At 33.7% G+C, this 17,733-nt stretch overlaps 2 protein-coding genes across 2 annotated transcripts in view; one reads left to right on the top strand and one right to left on the bottom strand.

The window, feature by feature from the left end:
- The window catches only part of LOC108908022 (TBC1 domain family member 1), a 115,103-nt gene that overhangs the window by 55,643 nt on the left and 41,727 nt on the right, over positions 1-17,733 (top strand). The gene's annotated exons all lie outside the window — the stretch shown is intronic.
- Positions 4,611-15,494, bottom strand: LOC108908024 (fasciclin-1-like). Its single transcript, XM_018711924.1, has 3 exons — positions 15,347-15,494; positions 11,899-12,271; positions 4,611-5,726 (listed from the first exon to the last, which is right to left on the bottom strand). The coding sequence occupies exons 1-3, from the start codon at positions 15,412-15,414 to the stop codon at positions 4,692-4,694; spliced, it is 1,476 nt and encodes a 491-aa protein (XP_018567440.1). The 5' UTR covers positions 15,415-15,494; the 3' UTR covers positions 4,611-4,691.

Below are 17,733 nucleotides of genomic sequence, written 5' to 3'. Positions count from 1 at the left end.
AAGTGGTTTCTTAAAAAATCCAAGTAAACTTCACCATTGAGTCTTTGTGGAAAGAAATGTGGCCCAATTAAGTAGTCCCCTACAATACCGGCCCACACGTTGACGGAAAACTTATTTTGATAACCACGCTCTATTGATAAATTAGGATTCTCATCAGACCAAAAATGCTCATTGTGGAGGTTTATTAAGCCATCATGGCCAAATCCAGCTTCGTCCGTGAAAAGGATATTACGAACAAAATTTTGGTCACCATTATGAAGTATTCTAATTGTATTGCAGAAATTCACAGGAGCAGCAGAATCTACGGCAGATAAGGCTTGCACCTTTTGGTAGTGGTACGGATGAAGGTTTTGTTCGCGTATTGTTTCATGTACGGAGCTATTTGGAATGTCCTCCTGAATAGTAATTTTTCTTATGCTTACATTGGGATTATTCTTTATCGAATTCGAAAATACGAGCTTCTGCTTCTGCTGTTCTAGTATTCCGTTGTCGACCTACATCAAAAATTCTAGTTTTGAACGATCCAAATTCTCCCAGTCTTCGATGAATAGTACTGAACATTCGCGATTGGGGTAGGTTTCTCTTTGGAAATGCTTCGCGATACAAGCGTCGTGCTGCAAGAGCATTGCCAGCAGCTAAACCGTAATAATAATGCATGTCTCGCAACTACACGTTAGAGTAATTATTGTTCATTTTTATTATTATTTTTATGATAACAATACTACAAAAGAACTTGTACAAAATTACTATCTGTCAAAACTAATTCTCCACGAACTTGTTTCCAAGGCAACTAAGCGCTTGTTTCCAAAGCATGCTATGTTTAATGTAGAAAACAAATTAAAATGATTTCGTATTCATCACATGCAAGCAATGTTATTTTAGCGTTTTTCTCGAAAACCATTCAAATCAAAATAAAGGCTTGTATGTGGTCTACAAAATGCGAAAAAACAGTGGGCAAATTTATAATCCTCATCCCGAAAAACCCCCATATACGAAATTTCGTCAAAATATTATGAGTGTGGCAAAAGGTATTGCAAAAAAACTGCAAATAAAATTTAACTTTAACACCCTGTAACTCCGTTAATAATCAGTTTTGGAAAACATGTTATAGAAAGAGGTAGGATTTATTTTCGGTCTAGAATTATCCCCTGAATTTTTTGTTCATCATTTCCGGACACCCTGTATTAGAGACGTCACCACCTTTTTCTCTGTAATAGGTTGGTTAGCGGCTCAGGCGGATTGATCTCCTAATGGGAGGAAGTACAAGAGGCCCAATGGGGTCTAAGTACTGTAGCTTTTAAGCTACCCTCCCTACAATTCCAGATTCCAGAATCCAGTAGAACTAAAATCTGGTAAAAGTGGTGTCAGCATTTTTACTTGTTTTAGATTTCTTAAATTTTTTTCTTCAGGTTTTTCGCCCTGTAGATTGGTTGTTGGTTATTCGCACCCAATTTCGTTTGTATTCAGGATTCGTTCACTTTGATATAAGGCATTGAAAAGTTCGAGGAATTTATGCAGCAAACCGCTTCATTAAAATTCTAGTCACTGTTAAAGTTCATAAAAATGAAACGTCGATATTTTGCGGTTTCATCATAAACGGTAAGTTAGTCGAAACACGGTGCTGAAATAGTATTTCGGATATTCAGTCGAAAAAATATGTTTGCTGTAAATAATATAGAATTAGTCTTAAAACAAATTATATTTCTCAAATTTTCAATAACTGGACAGTGACTTGCCAAGAAACTATTATCCTAACCCAAGAACAGGCGTCCTTTTTGGGATACTGAGTCAACGCGATTTTCTTCGCTTGATTAAATCTGCTTTCAATGTATTTTTTCGTATTTTGTTTTAAAAATACTATCTTTTGTTATTAATAATTTTTACAAAATTGTTTTATGTTTACATTTAACGTTTGTGTTATTTCTTTCCTCGTGTTTTTTGTAACTGCAAAAACACAAAATAAACGTAGAAAGAAAGATGTAACTTCAAAAAACAATTCATTTGAATCAAGCACCCCTAAGGTAGTTGTTCATGGGTTACGCTAAAATTAGTTTATTCACCAGCCATTTATATTTCTACAGGTAACAATTTCCCAGTTATTCGAAATTTGCAAAATGAATAAACTTTTTTGACGACGAATTTCGAGTCTTTACAAAAAAGGTAGTATTTTTTATTCCAAACATATTGAGAATCATATGCATAGATCTCAGTAGGAGAAACGGAAAAAATTGAATTTTTTTTATTACAGCGCCAACTATTACCATGAATTTAAAAAATGTTTCAGGCAAATCCTACGTACGAGTATTTGTAGCCCTAGAATCCGAATCTGTAACAAATAATAGGTGTTTCTAGTTAAGATTTTAAAGTTACCCTCCACCCTACCTATAAGGAGGGGCGAGGGAGACTACTTTTAATACTAATGTGTTTCCTCAGTGGAATTATTAAGTTTTGATAATGGACATTTTTTTCTTAAAGTGCTTATTTTTCGATGTATAAACTTTCAGTTTAAAAGATTCCCCAATATAGTTACAAAATGAAACGGAGAAGAATTTCCTGGATTCCTTCAATTTTTAGACGATATGAGGTGGGTGGCGTTTTTGTTAAAGAATGCCTCTCTTAAACTAGTAACAAAAATTAAGGGATATTAAAAAAATCGAAAATTTCGGATGATTTTCAAAAAGCTGTAACTTGGATGGAAGTGGTAGTAGAGAGAATAAAAAAAGGAAATTGAAGCTTTGTTTCTAATTTTCGGATCTGGAGTTTCAAATTTTTTAAAGTCAGCAGTTTTTGAGTTATAAGAAAACCAAGGAAAAAAAATTCCAAATTTTTACTTGTCATTAAAAAGGTCTATGGACATCAATATTTTTTTTGGTAATTTCACCATAAAGCTCTTTTAGGTAATTTAATTCCCTTCAATTTGTGGTTCCGGAGCCCTGTACGAAGATTTGTCGAGTTATCGTCGAAATAGATAATGATCGTACAGAAAACCCAAGTAGAGTTTGAAAACTGCAAAGTATTCTCTACTAATCGTAATTATTATTAGTTGTTAATCAAAACCTTTTTTGTGAAAATGTTGGTTGGAAAAAAGGTAAAAAATTTCATAATTAGAGATAATTGAATAACTTGGCATAACTTTGCAAATAATGGATAAACCAAGGATATTGACTATATTTTTTCAACCTCAAATTGTATTTCATTCCACAAATCTTGAATTTTTACCGAGTTCTTTAAAGTCTATATCGTTTACATAAGCCTTTAAAAAACAGTTTTTTAATAATGTAGATTGGGTTATAATTCGTTTTTTATACTACATTTAAGCTCTTGTCTACGCCACTACTGGGCAACTCCAAAACTCGGTTGTATGTGCGCTCGGTTGTATTTGCTTTTTTAAATAAATTGTGTGAAATTAAGTGGCAGAGCGCGAAATTGCTATGGAAAATAATTTGATAAAATCAGATTTTTCTTTTGTATGACTTGTCACCTGGTATATAGGGTGATTCACAATGTATCCCAAAAAATTTGGGAATAGAGGCGTCATGAAAAATGGAGTCAATATCGCGAAAAATTTTTTGTAAAATCCTTATAGTCTCCTAGAAAAAAATTATTGAAGTTGTAGTATTTTCAACTTTTACATCGCTGGGGTACTGCTACCGTTTTTGCGATAGTGTTTACATTAGTTTTCCAATTGTCAAAAATGGCTTACATGTGTAGCAACTAGCAACTCGGAGTTGATGGATATCATTTCAATTTATGGTGAAGCAAGACAACATTTATGTTAAGTTCGTAGAAACTGGGTAAAACGGGCCCAAATGTGTTTAAACGTCGGTTGACAAAATTTTAAACAGTTGTTGTAACATCAGGTATGTCAAATTATTTTATTAATTAAAACCACAAATTAATTTTATTAATTTGCTGATATGAAATAATACAATTTTATTTCTTTCCTTGGGAAAAAAAATTCTTAAAATTTTTTGTCCGTTCATTTTTTATTACACTTTGCCTCCGTGCCAGTCGCCGACTGCATGCTTTACCTTGCTCAAGGTCAGTTTTTACAGACTTCTCTTAAGTGGTATTAAAAATGTTTCGTGGTTGCAAGATTGTGTTCTGCCATTCTGGGACAGCTTATATCTAATGTTCCTTTCAGTGACGTCAAGACTTGTCACAGCAACTAAATTATCTTCCTTGAAAAAGAAATTCTTCAAATTTTTTGTCCGTTCATTTTTTATTACACTTTGCCGCCGTGCCAGTCGCCGACTGCATGCTTTGCCTAGCGTAGGATCAGTTTTTGCACTGGACCAGTTGCCAGTGCCGTGCAGAAGTGTACTCTTAATTCATTTTCGAATGCCCTTTTTAATTTTTTTTACAAATTTGTATTTGTAAGAGTCCTTTGTACAGTCACCCAGTATAGCTCGTCCCAGAAACGTTAGGATCGACCACAGACTCCTAGGATCAAAATGAAAAACTTACCTTTATAAAACTCGACGACTATCAAGATATGTTTTAGATAGACTTCTCTATTAAAAATCTTTCGTGGTTGCAAGATTGTGGTCTGCCATTCTGGGACAGCTTATATCTAATGTTCCTTTCACTGGCGTGAAGAATTATCATAGTAACTAAAACATTTGTATTTATTAAAAAAAACTTCTTAATATTATAACAACTTGTCACTTTAACAGCGTAACATTTTTTTGTTATACTATGATGTCTTTCACGATGTTCCAATAACCAACCAAAGAACCTTCGTTCAAAGATTGATTCAACTTCTTCCGTGTAAAATCGACTAAGGGACCGTTGAGAACGTGCACTATACCATTGGTGCACTCGTAGTCGGGTCTCAACACCCTAATGTACTTCCTCTTCCACTTTATGAAGTATTCCCCTTCCACCCTAAACGCAGACATCCTCAAAGGGCCTCCTTCCGACTGCAATTCGATGTCAGTGTAGTTGTTAACCCTGGACATGGAAACTAACTGTTGCATCGAATAAGGCGAGTCTGAGATCACCAAGTGTCTGGCCAGGATGTCGCTGGGGTCGTCGATGGGTTCGAGTCCCATGTCGTTTATCTTATTCCAAGCCGAGTCTTTGGGTACGAAATAAGTAAAATTGACGTTCTTCTTGTTGAATATTTCGTTGAATTTCGTCATACTCCCCATCTTGTAGAAGGTGTCTACCTCTGGGTCGTTGGAGATTTTTTCCATGATGGGCAGGAAAGGGAAAGGCTTCAGGGACTTTTCAAAGTTGCCCAGCGGTTGGGAGATTAAGTGTATAACCCCGTTTTTGACTGGGATGTCGGGTACTAGTACCTCGGAAGAAAATTCCAAGTCGTCGTCTTTAGATATATACTTAACGAACAATCTTTCATTGGTCCTCTCGAAAGACAGTGTGTAAGGAGACTGGTCTTCGTCTGACAAAGTTACCACGTTTCTTTCTGATGGCCTGATGAAGAGGACGTGATTGGGCACCACGTGACGGAGCAGCACCTTCCTGTCTATCATTTGGTACTTGCGGGTGTCGATACCTGAGTCTACGGGTATGAAAAAGGTGTGGGGGCTTTTTTCTTTGAATACGTTCAGGAGTCTGTTGTCTTGCGCCTTCTGATGGAACTTGGTGATGGTTTTGGACCCTATGTTCCAATTGTGGACTGACGTGAGGAAGTCGTACGCGTTAGGTGAGAATTTCGGAGAATTTATTATGGGATCCAATACGCTGTCTATCACGTGAAGGACCTAGAAGAAATGAAAAGGATCAGTTATTTCAAACATGGACGTTTTTATATGTGATATTCTGTACAGGAGGTCGCATTTTCCGGTAATAAAGGGGGTGTTTTGTCAGTTACGTCAAAAAATTTCTATGAGCAAATGTCCCAAGCCCAGTTGCCCAATTACAGGATAATAAGTGTTTGATACAGGGTGATTCAGTCATAATGACATTAATTTTAACCACGTATTCAGAAGGCAGAAAATCGAAAAACAAATTTACTCGACCTTTTAAAATATCGAATGTTGAAGCGAAACAGCTGATTTCTTCAGTTGTCTTGAATTCTGCAATTGGTTTCAAAATCATAGTGCAGCTAATCCCAACTTTATTAACAAAGTGCTATGGACGGATGAGTGTTGTTTTAGCAGTACTGGCATTTTAAATAGGTACCATAGTACTCTTTGAAGAGCAATAAGTCACTAGGTATACGTACTACGAACTGAATAATTAATTGAACATAATACTAGAGATATTCTATTATAAAAATATAATGGAAACGTTAACAATATTAAAAATACTAAATTGTAATAACTTAACATTTGAAAACAATTATTATCATTATACAAATATTTGTTTTTATACAGGGTGTTCCACCTAAGAGGGATTTTTCTGTAACTCTGCAACTGTAAAATTTATAAAAAAATGGTTTTAATAAAAGTTGCCTGGAATCATGTGGGCCATGTAAATGTTTCGTGTAAAAACTGACGAACCGCAGCGGTATTGTGTTAAAAAGTTCAAATAAACTGCTCCAGTTAGATGCTGGTCAAAAAGAATGGTCCAATGACATGGGTTCCCAAAATTGCTTCCCACTCGTTCAAAGACCATCGTTGGTTATGAGTTGTCCAGAATTGGTGAGGATTTACTGTGTCATAATAATGGCAATTATGACTATTAACGAAACCATTTTTATGAAAAGTAGCCTCATCGGAGAACATGACCCTTTAAAAAAATCATAATCTTGACTTAACATCTCAAAATTCTCAAGTGTCCACTGACAAAACTGCAGTCTCCGATGAAAGTCTACTTTTAGTCACTCTTGGTGTGATTAGATACGATAAGAATGTGCTGTGCTGTGCTTTTGTAAAATCCGATTGTATCGACGTTGTACTAATACGATTGCAAAGCCTTCTTGATGCTGTTATACATAGCTACTTTTTCGGACTTTAGAAAATAACCTGATTTTTCTGAAAAACTGTTAGAGATAAGTATGGACAACCTTATATCAGTCGAAAGGGCATTCAATTTTGCATTCACCCATGACAATTAAAATGGGTCATTCCATTTGAAAAAAAAAAATTTTCAACTCGTTGGATTATTAAATGTAGGTCACAGTATTTCCGAGTCTGAATAACGTACACGTTTTGCTCACAGATGACAAGATAGAGTAATTTATGCCAAATTATGCCAAAACGAACTGTGAAAACTGCAGGATTCTAACTCTTACGGTTTAGACACTATCTAGCCTCAGTTAGAGAGCTGAAATCGTGTTTTTTTTTTCAAAAACAACTGATTAACCGGTAAGTTTTAACCACCATGTGCATTTAATAAACTCTACCTAATATCAACCAAGGAATTCAAAAACGCAATAATATATAGGGTATCCATTTAAAATAACGTAGTTATGTAGCGTCCAGGCGAAATGGAACACCCTGTAAAGCTAAAAATATTTTCTTTATATGGCCCACATGATTCCAGACAACTTATTAAAATCATTTTTTTATAAATTTTACAGTTACAGAGTTACAGAAGAATCCCTCTTAGGTGGAACACCCTATACAGGGTCGGAAAGTCCCCATGGTTCATCGGCCGTTACGTGAGAGCGATAAAGAAAGTCATAGAAATCCGTGCGATAGAGAAAGATGGCTACAATGAAGGCGTAATAGTCACCGCCCATTTCGCCCTTTCACAAATAAGATCCACTTCTATGATGACTTCATCGCTCTCACGTAATGGCCGATGAACCATGAGGACTTTCCGATCCTGTATACATATATTAATATTTGAAATGTAAAATAATATCTTATTCATTCATGTGCTTAGGTAAAATCTGTTTATTCCTTGTCCTACTACGCATTAAAAACGCAGTAAAAACTAGGTTATTGACCGAATAATACGGTAGGTCAAGATTCACACTGAATAAACCTTTGTGGGTGAACGGTCAGGAGTGGCCTGAAAATATTTTTTTCAGTGTAAATGGGCATTTAAATTTTTTTTAATCGCCTTATCTTCCCTTAAAATTAACGACATTGTAACTGAATCACTCTGTGTACATATAACAAGAACCGGAAGGTTTATTGAAATTGCTACACTATAGTAGTTCCTAAAAAGCTCCACTTCTGAAATCAAATATTTTTTTATATATCGCCATAGGCGTAGGTAAGGGCATACAACCATGTATTTATTGAGAAAAAAATATTGCACCACGGTTTTTTTAAGTTTTGAGGACAACTCCGTAAAGTTTCATTAAAGAACCAACAAGTTTTACTCTTAAAAATATGCTAGGAACAGACATTTTCGATCAAATTACAAAAGAAATAACTTATAAATAAAAAAGTGAAATTTAAATCTGTACTTGTCGAAAAACCCAACCTAACACCCAAAATCCAGAATACATACAGTATTCTCCCTTGCGTCTTATATACTATATTCTAAAAAGTGAAATTTCAATAAATATTCTTCTCTTGGCACCATAACTGAGGAATGAAACTTAAATTAAAAAAAGAGAAAATCGACAGAATCAGAGTTTTAAAATTGAGGCCAACATAAATCTTGTTTCTTTTTTTTTTTAGCATAACAATAGAATTTTGATAAGGGTACTATAAAAAATGGAAAAATCTGTTCTACTTTGACTGATTTCTAACCAATAAAAATTATCAAATAATTGGCCAAGTTATACAGGGTGTTCTACAAGCTGTATGACTAACATTTTTTCTTTATGAATTATGATTCGTTTTTGTTTAGTAGTTGCAAGCATTTTAAAAAATATACTTTCATATTTAAATCAAAGTAGCCTGATAGATGAAGATTTCTATAATAATAATTATTATTTGTGTTTACAGTTTAAACATTAATTAACCTTTATTAACCAAATTAACAAATCTTAAGACTATAAAAATTGCTTAAAATGTCTACCCTCGGCTCGAATGCAAGCCTCACATCGGCGAACTAAAGATTCCGTCACTCGACGCTTGAGATTTGGTTCATTTCTTATCTGGTTAGCTGCATCCTGAATTCTTTCCAGTAACTGCTGACGGGTAGTAATTTCAACATGGTAGACAGGCTGCTTCATATGCCCCCATAAATTAAAGTCTAAAGTATTTAGTCCTAGGGAACGCTGTGGCCATGCTATTGGACTTTGTCGACCTATCCATTTATTCGGGAAATTATTATTTAACCAAGCAGTTACTTGTCTCCTATGTGGTGGTGCTCCACATATTTTGAACAATATTAAGCCCTGCGTCATCAATGAAATAAAAAATATTGTTTTCCAAGAAAGTTCTATATAGCAACCATCAGTTTTATTTAGCAGGCTACTTTGATTGAAACGTAAAATTATATTTTTTAAAATGCTTGTAATTTCTAAACAAAAACGAATCGGTCCTATGTTCATATAGGGCGATTCATTAATAATGGGACAGAGCTTAAGGGCATGTTGCTGACCTCAAAATAGATCGATTAAGCCAAATATGCCTTATCCGAATGTTGCTCCTTTTCGATCTACAGGGTGTTAAAGTTGAAAAAATATTTTCGATTTTTTTAAATATCTTGAGCATCTTTGAACGGATTGTCTTGAAAATTTGTACACCTATGTTTTCTGAGGTGGTAATTACGGAAATGGTAACTATTTTGCAATCACATCTAGGATGCGCTAGTTGTAGTGTTCCGTCGGAGTAAACATATGTCAAACTTTTTTGTCCTTCAAAAATCTGAATTTCCAATAAGAAATTATTAAACTACGTTCAATTCTAAATAAAAAAGATATACCTGTTAAAAATCGATAAACTTAACCGTTTTCGAAATAAGAACGATTTACTATTTCTTTACAAAATTATTTGTTTGAACGTACGCCTTTAAATAAGATGACTTAAATGAAGTAGGCCGCTGTCAATGAAATATCATGTATTATTTATGTCAATTCTAAGCAACTTATAAATACTAGACAGTTTAGTTCTTCTTCGTTTGCGATTTTTTTCATTAAAATGTCGCGTAATAATGATTATTCGTTTGTTGAAATGAGAAACATGGTATGCGTGTATGCTCAAGAAAATTATTGTGGTCGTCATGCAGCAGCGAGGTACTTGGAGTTATATCCGAATAACAGACAACCTAACCACAAGCTTTTCAAGACGTTGTACGACAGATTAGGAGAAACGGGATCATTTCGTCCTAAACGAGACGTTGGAAGGCCTAAAGTATTAGTGGCGGAGCAAGAAGAGGATGTTTTAGTGCGAATTACGAAAATACGCAAACAAGCATACGCCGAATTTCATCAGCTACTGGTGTAAGTCAGCCTTCCGTCTTCAGAATACTCCACAAAGAAAAATTGTATCCTTACCATTTTCGTCCGGTTCAACAGTTCATGCCACAAGATCTTCCTGGTAGATTTCGGTTCGCACAGTTATTTCGTCGGCAACAAAATGCTAACTCTACATTTTATAATAAAATATTGTTTACGGACGAAGCTACATTTACCCGGCGCGGTGTATTTAATTGGAGAAATAGCCATTCCTGGGAACTGGAAAATCCTCATTTGCCATGAGAACAATATTTTCAGTTTGAATTCTCAATAAATATTTGGTGTGGAATACTTTCTGATAATATTTTGGGTCCATTTGTGTTACCTCGTCCACTTAATGGGGAAAATTATTTAAATTTTTTAACGAACGACTTGCCACTCGTTCTTGAAAATATCCCCTTAAATTTACGACAAACCTTTTGGTTTATGCATGATGGTGCTCCCGCACATTATTCCCGACCAGTAAGAGAATATCTCGATATAAGTTTTCGAAACCGTTGGATTGGTCGCGGCAGCGAAGTGCCTTGGCCTGCGCGTAGCTGTGATTTAAATCCCCTAGATTTTTATTTCTGGGGTAACATTAAATCTTTAGTTTATAAAGATATTATACATACTCGAGAAGAGCTGTGGGCAAAAATACAAGAATCTGTTAACATTATCAGAGACCAACAAAGAAGTCTATTCAGTGTCAGACAAAATTTTAACGAGAGAATAAAAAAATGTATTGAAAACAATGGTCGCCACTTTGAGAATCTTTTGTAATTAGACTTAAGCATAATAAAATTTTCAGTTGTTACTGTGTTTGTCTTAATTCGTAATTAAGTCATCTTATTTAAAGGCGTACGTTCAAACAAATAATTTTGTAAAGAAATAGTAAATCGTTCTTATTTCGAAAACGGCTAAGTTTATCGATTTTTAACAGGTATATCTTTTTTATTTAGAATTGAACGTGGTTTAATAATTTCTTATTGGAAATTCAGATTTTTGAAGGACAAAAAAGTTTGACATATGTTTACTCCGACGGAACACTACAACTAGCGCATCCTAGATGTGATTGCAAAATAGTTACCATTTCCGTAATTACCACCTCAGAAAACATAGGTGTACAAACTTTCAAGACAATCCGTTCAAAGATGCTCAAGATATTTAAAAAAATCGAAAATATTTTTTCAACTTTAACACCCTGTAGATCGAAAAGGAGCAACATTCGGATAAGGCATATTTGGCTTAATCGCTCTATTTTGAGGTCAGCAACATGCCCTTAAGCTCTGTCCCATTACTAATGAATCACCCTGTATAAGAGAAAATGTTTGGAATTAACCATGTCAGTCTGTTAAAGAGCTTGTAGAACACTCTGTATTGATCATGCTAGCTCCAAAACTGGCCAAGAGATTGGATAAAACGACAAATTGACCGATCCTGATGATTTTTTTAATGACTTCGAATTTTTAATTACATTTTACAATTACTATGACACTTGCCATAAATTTGACCAATAAAATGGTCATTTTTTTGTAACGTGTAAAAGAATGCCACAAATATAGCGGTTTGTAACAATTTCTACTTTCTAAACCATTTATTCGATAAAAAATTGCGAGAGAGATTTTACTTCATCTTCGTCGTACCTGCTGTTGTCCCATATCACCACTGCGGCTCCTAGACACATAGTTGGACTTATCCTGCAATATCTTGGCGCTATTAACGTATATATCGTCATTGACCTTGGTGATCCACAACGGAGGGTTGTCCAAGTTCGCCGATTGCAAGGCGTTGGTAGTTCGGAGAAGCTTGAGGGTCTTTACTTCGAAGCTCATGTGGTAGAAGGCCAGATCTGAGTATATCTCGCCTTCGTATTGGTCGAAGGCCCTGTTCTCTGGCACAAACACTGTTAAAGGTTCGTAGTGGAGGTTTAGCTTGGCAACCCTGTTGCTGCGGACCAGGTCGTTGAAGCTCGTGTATTCCTGTTCTCCTTGGATCTTCTCGTGAATGGTTTTGAACCTTCGGATAAGGAGTGTTAGTGGTGTAGCAGCAGTTTGAATTTTACGGAAAGATTTAAGTAAATAAATATTTTTATTTTAGGTTGCGAAGTTTTGTTTTATATTCGAAATTGGAGAGTTTTTGCGAGTTTTAGCAGGAATTTTTTTAACAATTCGCTACAAATATCTTATAGGACAACACGTTAAAGTGCACAAGCGCCACATAGTGAAAAAAAAGTTACATCGCAAATAATGCTTTTTTATTAAATTTTCTTCAATATCTCGGTTGTATCGCACTCTGTTAAGGAAATACAAGAGATCATTTTTATTCTAGATGAAATTTTCTACAAGATAGCATCACTCCAATTCTTTTATTACAAAAATTATTTCGCAATTAACAAAACATGGCAAAAATCGATGTTTTTCTTAAAATTCTCGTCATTTTCTAAAAATCAATTAAACGTCATGAATCTTTAGGAAAATACCCTTCAATTCATGTATAATAAGCTCCCGAAATCCACTATTGGACAGATGAGTCGTTACTGAGTTATTGACAATTATACGCCATACTTACCGGACTTTGGATTGATAGCAACATTTTTCTAGATCTTGAATCTTTGTGAAACTTGGTGAATATATACTAGAGAGTGTTCAAATTTGAGTTATTTTTTTAATTTTTCAATAAAACATAATTTACTCGAAATAACTAGATATCTTTATTGAATATTAAAGTAAACATGTTGCGATGCGGTTAATAATGGAAAATAATGTCAGATAAGTGACCACCTCTTGCAGCTCCAGAAGTATTCAATCTCTTAGCAAATTTTCCATCACTTGTTCGCGTAATAGTAGTTCAATTTCAGTGATTTGCTCAATTATGTTTTCTTTCAGATGTTGAATGGTTTGAGGATTGTCAGCATAAACTTTGCTTTCAAAAAACTCCATTAAAACAAGGCTAATCGTAATAGATCGCATAATCTTCGTGGTAAATTAACATCTTTTCGAGAAATTATTCGAATACCAAATTTCAGTTTCAAAAGAGCCATTGTTTCCGTTGTTGTATGACATGTTACACCACATTACACTGTAAAAAAATCGGCGTGAGTGGAGGCAATAAAGGTACGGTTTGAATCCATTGAGTGAAATTATTGAGTACATTTTCAATCAATATTGAGCATTTTGATAATTTTACTAATTTGCGACAATATTTTAACTAAAACTGAGTTTCACTCAAATATAGGTAGGTACCCGTTAAATAAATCAGAAAAACTCGTATTTGGTGCACTTGTAGCTAAATCGGAGTAAATGTCCTCATTATGGAGTGATTCCACCCCGTTCTATGGTTATCGTGCGTTGTCTTTGTGTATTCCCATAGACCCTATTAGTGGATAAGTGTCCGTTAATCCAGTTATTTTGCTGAAAATTATGTTTAAATGGTTTGATAACAATAATTAAAAACAATAATGTATTGAGTTTCGATTAATATTTAAATTTAAATAAAAATTAAAGAGGATATAAAGTGGTGCAAAACCACTCCAGATATTAATAACATGGAAGCAACGGTGGCAGGTGCGGGGGGCTCGGGGTGCGCCGTCCTCCTTGGGATTTTAATGGTACAAAATTACTCAATAATAGTTAAATTTAAACTAAAAAAAATTCACTCAAATTTCACTCAATTTTACTCATTAATGTATCAATTTCTGTCCACACCCGATTGAGTGAAATTTTCACTCTATGTATTAATATGAGTATAACAAAGCATTGCATTAGAAATGATTGAGTTTTACTCAAATTCGAGTTACTGCTAACTATCAATTGATCAACTTTTGAGTCTATTCTGAGTATATGAAACCAATTTAGAGTTGACTTTTTCTCTAATATGATAAATTTAACTATTATTGAGTCATTTTTTACTCAGATTTAATTCAGTAAATATTGAGTGCAAAAATAAATCACTCATAAATGATTAATTAGGATATACCTACAGTGTTGAAATTAATTCACTTCGCGGGGCCTCCTGCTGTCCTGGCTGAGACCCCCCAGCTGACACCGCCGCCGCCGCCTATATTTTGTAAGCCTTTAAGTGAAGATTCTTTTGCAAAATATCGAATAAAGTGGTTTGTTTAATGCCTGATTGTTGTAAACGATGATGACAATTGATGTGTTTGGTTCTGCAGTGACAATATCATTGACAGCTGCAATATTGTCTTGTGAACCATTTGAACCAGCTTCTTCAAATTTATTCACAGTATTTCAAATGGTGCTGTTTATTGGACAATTTGTTCTGTGTTTTCTTCCAATTTCTGCATAACTTTGACCAAATTTAAAATAAGTTTTAATAATAAAGACGCGTTGTTCAGTCATATACTTCTCCACATTTATTAATTGCCATATTTCTACTTAACAGCTGTCACAAACCCCAAACTATTCTAGTACAAAAAACACAAATGGCGGCAAATTTAAAAAGTTTATTCAAATTTGAACACCCTATATAAGATTTTAAGAATCAAGTGCATTTTGCAAAATTCCATTTTATTCTATGGACGAACTTTGAAAGAGCGTTAAAGAACACATGCTTGAAAAAAAAACATCACTACAAATTTTAATAACGAAAAAAGATTGATTGCTCGAGTACAATAATTGTTGACGCTGGTGTAAGAAGGGTTGAAGAAAGTGATTGAAGTAATTCTCGAATAAACTTGATTCATTATAACCTCAATCTGTAATTTTCGCAGTAACAAAATAATGTTAGTTGATTAGTTTGAATTGTAAAATTTGTTCAATTGAAATAAATAAATTTTCAAAAATAAGTCATATTATCGAAACAATTTATCCAATTCAATAAAAAAATAACATCCGTAAGATGTCTTTCTTTTCAGTTAACTAAAATGTCTTTTTGAGACTTTGGAAACATAATTAAAATATAAACGTCTTAAGACAATTTTCGAAATATATAATTTACAAGAAATAATATTTACTCAACAGTTACACATTGCCTTTTTGATCCGTAAATAATGGCAAAGCTCTTTTGTTAAAAAAGTTGTTAGTTTCACCGTATTACAATCAAACAATCTTCCAAATCTGCAAACGATCATACCTTTCAGCTTGTACATGTTGACCGGCCAGTCCAACAAGTAAACAGAATCGCAGAAGAAACCACCGCATTTTCGTATTATTTGATTATATATTTAGAACGCACTGAGATATTCGCGTATTTGTTTTGATCCCACTGCTTTTAATTTGGACAAGGTTATGACCGACTAGATTAGAAGCGATAGAACATTTTTCTCCACATTTAAGAGACGTTCAGGATTCCCAGAATAGCCTTCAGCTACGGGGGGCAGTCAAAAGTTAGCGGTTTTAAGTGTGACGTCATCTTTGAGGTCCCGGTTCTTTGTTTTAGCATTAATAAAACATTTTATTTGTAAATGTTGGTGATTTTAAACAATTTTATTTCCTTTCAGACTGGGTAACATATTTTTTAATTTACATTTGCTTTTGTATGCTAGGTTGTAACTTGAGCACGTAAAAATATTTTACTCTTATTTATTTATACGTAAAATTTATCCTTACGTATACGTAGACTATGAGGTCAAAGAGCAATCCGTATAAAGTTAAGGGTGATTCTCCCAGCAATCTTGCGATATATCAATGACCTTGAACCCTTAATATAACAAAATTGCGTACTAAACGCAGTGGCGGCTCGTGACATTGTTAATAGGTGAGGCCAGTGACTTTTTTACTAGGTGGGTAAGAAAGAAAAAAAAAGCGCCGCAGTTAATTTTTTTTTTAATTTTCAAGGTCAAACAACTAAATGCATTGGAAATTTTTAGCTGCATTTACATTATTATAGAAAAACTGATGTTCACGAGCAGGATTTCATTCGGATTTTATAAAAAATAATACGCAACTATTTGGATATTTTATTAATCCGCTCTCAAATAATAAATAGGAATAAATTTCCACGTCATTTTTTATTATGGAGATCTTCGCCAATAACCCTACTAGAACCGTAAATTTAAAAATTATATTATTAATAATATCAGAACTTTAAAAATTGTATTTACAATAAAATTAAGTGACAGAAAAAAAACAAACTGATATATTTACCTAATCATTAACAAAATTGTTCCTACTTGGTTTATGGATATTAAAAAATATGAAAATAAAAACAAATATTCACAAGGTAGTCAGCCAACTTATCTATTTACATATAAAACAACGCCGCCAGCTTTTCGTTTGCCTTCACTTTTTACAAATATTTTAAAAACATAGTGAATGTTTTATAAAACAGGTTTATTCGTCCGTTTTTAAATTTGCAAATTTACTTAAAACGTCTTCATAAGATTGAGGATCGGCAATAACATTTTACAATAGTTCTTTTTCTATCGTCATCACTGATAAAGTGTTTAAGCCCTCTTGTGTCATCGTATTTCTTAAGTAGTTACCTATAGTACGATCATATTCGATTCAAAATAATAAATCATTGCCTGTCAAGGGATCCAGTGCCATACGCTTTTAAGAGTTTTAGAAAATGAATAATTTCTTTATACATTATGAAGAGACGAAGGGATCAGTTCACGTCTGGCACCCTTGTTCCTACAAAAATTCCGTTATTCTTATAAACTATTTATTTTAAATGTAATTTATTATAAATCCAATTTGTTTCTTAATTTCCATATATGTACTACATTTTACCTCTTACCACTTCGTACACTCGATGCACCTGGCGACTACAGCTACTACCAGAACACAGTGCGTATGCAGCGGTATTTCAGATTTAACATTGAATTTCATTTTAAATTTGAAATGGTTCATCTTACGCCTCCTAAAAATGATGATACGATTTTCCTTTGATAAAAGACCGACAACTTTTTGCTCTACTTTGCATCGAATACGATCCTACTATAGGTAAGTCTTAGTGTGCTTAAGACACAAAAAGTTTATTTCTACCGAGACACTTATTGCAGGAATTGTTAAAATTGGGCAAAACAATTTGTATGTTTCCGAAAATACCATTTTAAATTCCTTGTATAATATTTCTATCGTTTTTTGAACTTCTAAATTACGAAATTGTTCATCTCTGTACAAAATATTAAGTTCGTTTTTCAACCTATCTATTTTTAAAACGTTTGGATACATTTGTAATAAATATTCAAACGATTTTTCACGAAATTGTTTGCATATTCCGGAAATTTTGAGGAATTTATTAAAGCAAAAAAATTTAAATCATGTAAATTTCCGGTAGGTACTAAATAAAATTTCGAAAATATTCCTAATTCGTCGCAACTTTTGCCCCGTTTACTTGGTAGTCCAGTAATATTTTACGCATAATTAAAAATACATATTTTTAATTTTTTTTTCGTTTCTTAATTCAGAAATTCTTGAACTAATGATGATATTTTAATTTATTTAGAGCAGTAGTTTACGTCATTACGTTTTGAAAAAGGTGTTTCAAGAGATAAAACAATATTGTGAGATAGA

The sequence above is a fragment of the Anoplophora glabripennis genome, unplaced genomic scaffold (assembly GCF_000390285.2).
Source record: "Anoplophora glabripennis isolate ALB-LARVAE unplaced genomic scaffold, Agla_2.0 scaffold225, whole genome shotgun sequence".
NCBI classification, from domain to species: Eukaryota; Metazoa; Arthropoda; class Insecta; order Coleoptera; family Cerambycidae; genus Anoplophora; species Anoplophora glabripennis.
This window is presented reverse-complemented; position numbering and strand designations above follow the sequence as displayed.

Bases quoted from the DNA above. Each gene is read 5' to 3' on its own strand.
- LOC108908024 (XM_018711924.1), bottom strand. From the start codon at position 15,414: ATGCGGTGGTTTCTTCTGCGATTCTGTTTACTTGTTGGACTGGCCGGT. The intron at 12,272-15,346 runs GTATGATCGTTT...CCTTATCCGAAG, and splicing joins CAACATGTACAAGCTGAAAG to GTTCAAAACCATTCACGAGA. The intron at 5,727-11,898 runs GTACGACGAAGA...CATTTCTTCTAG, and splicing joins GTGATATGGGACAACAGCAG to GTCCTTCACGTGATAGACAG.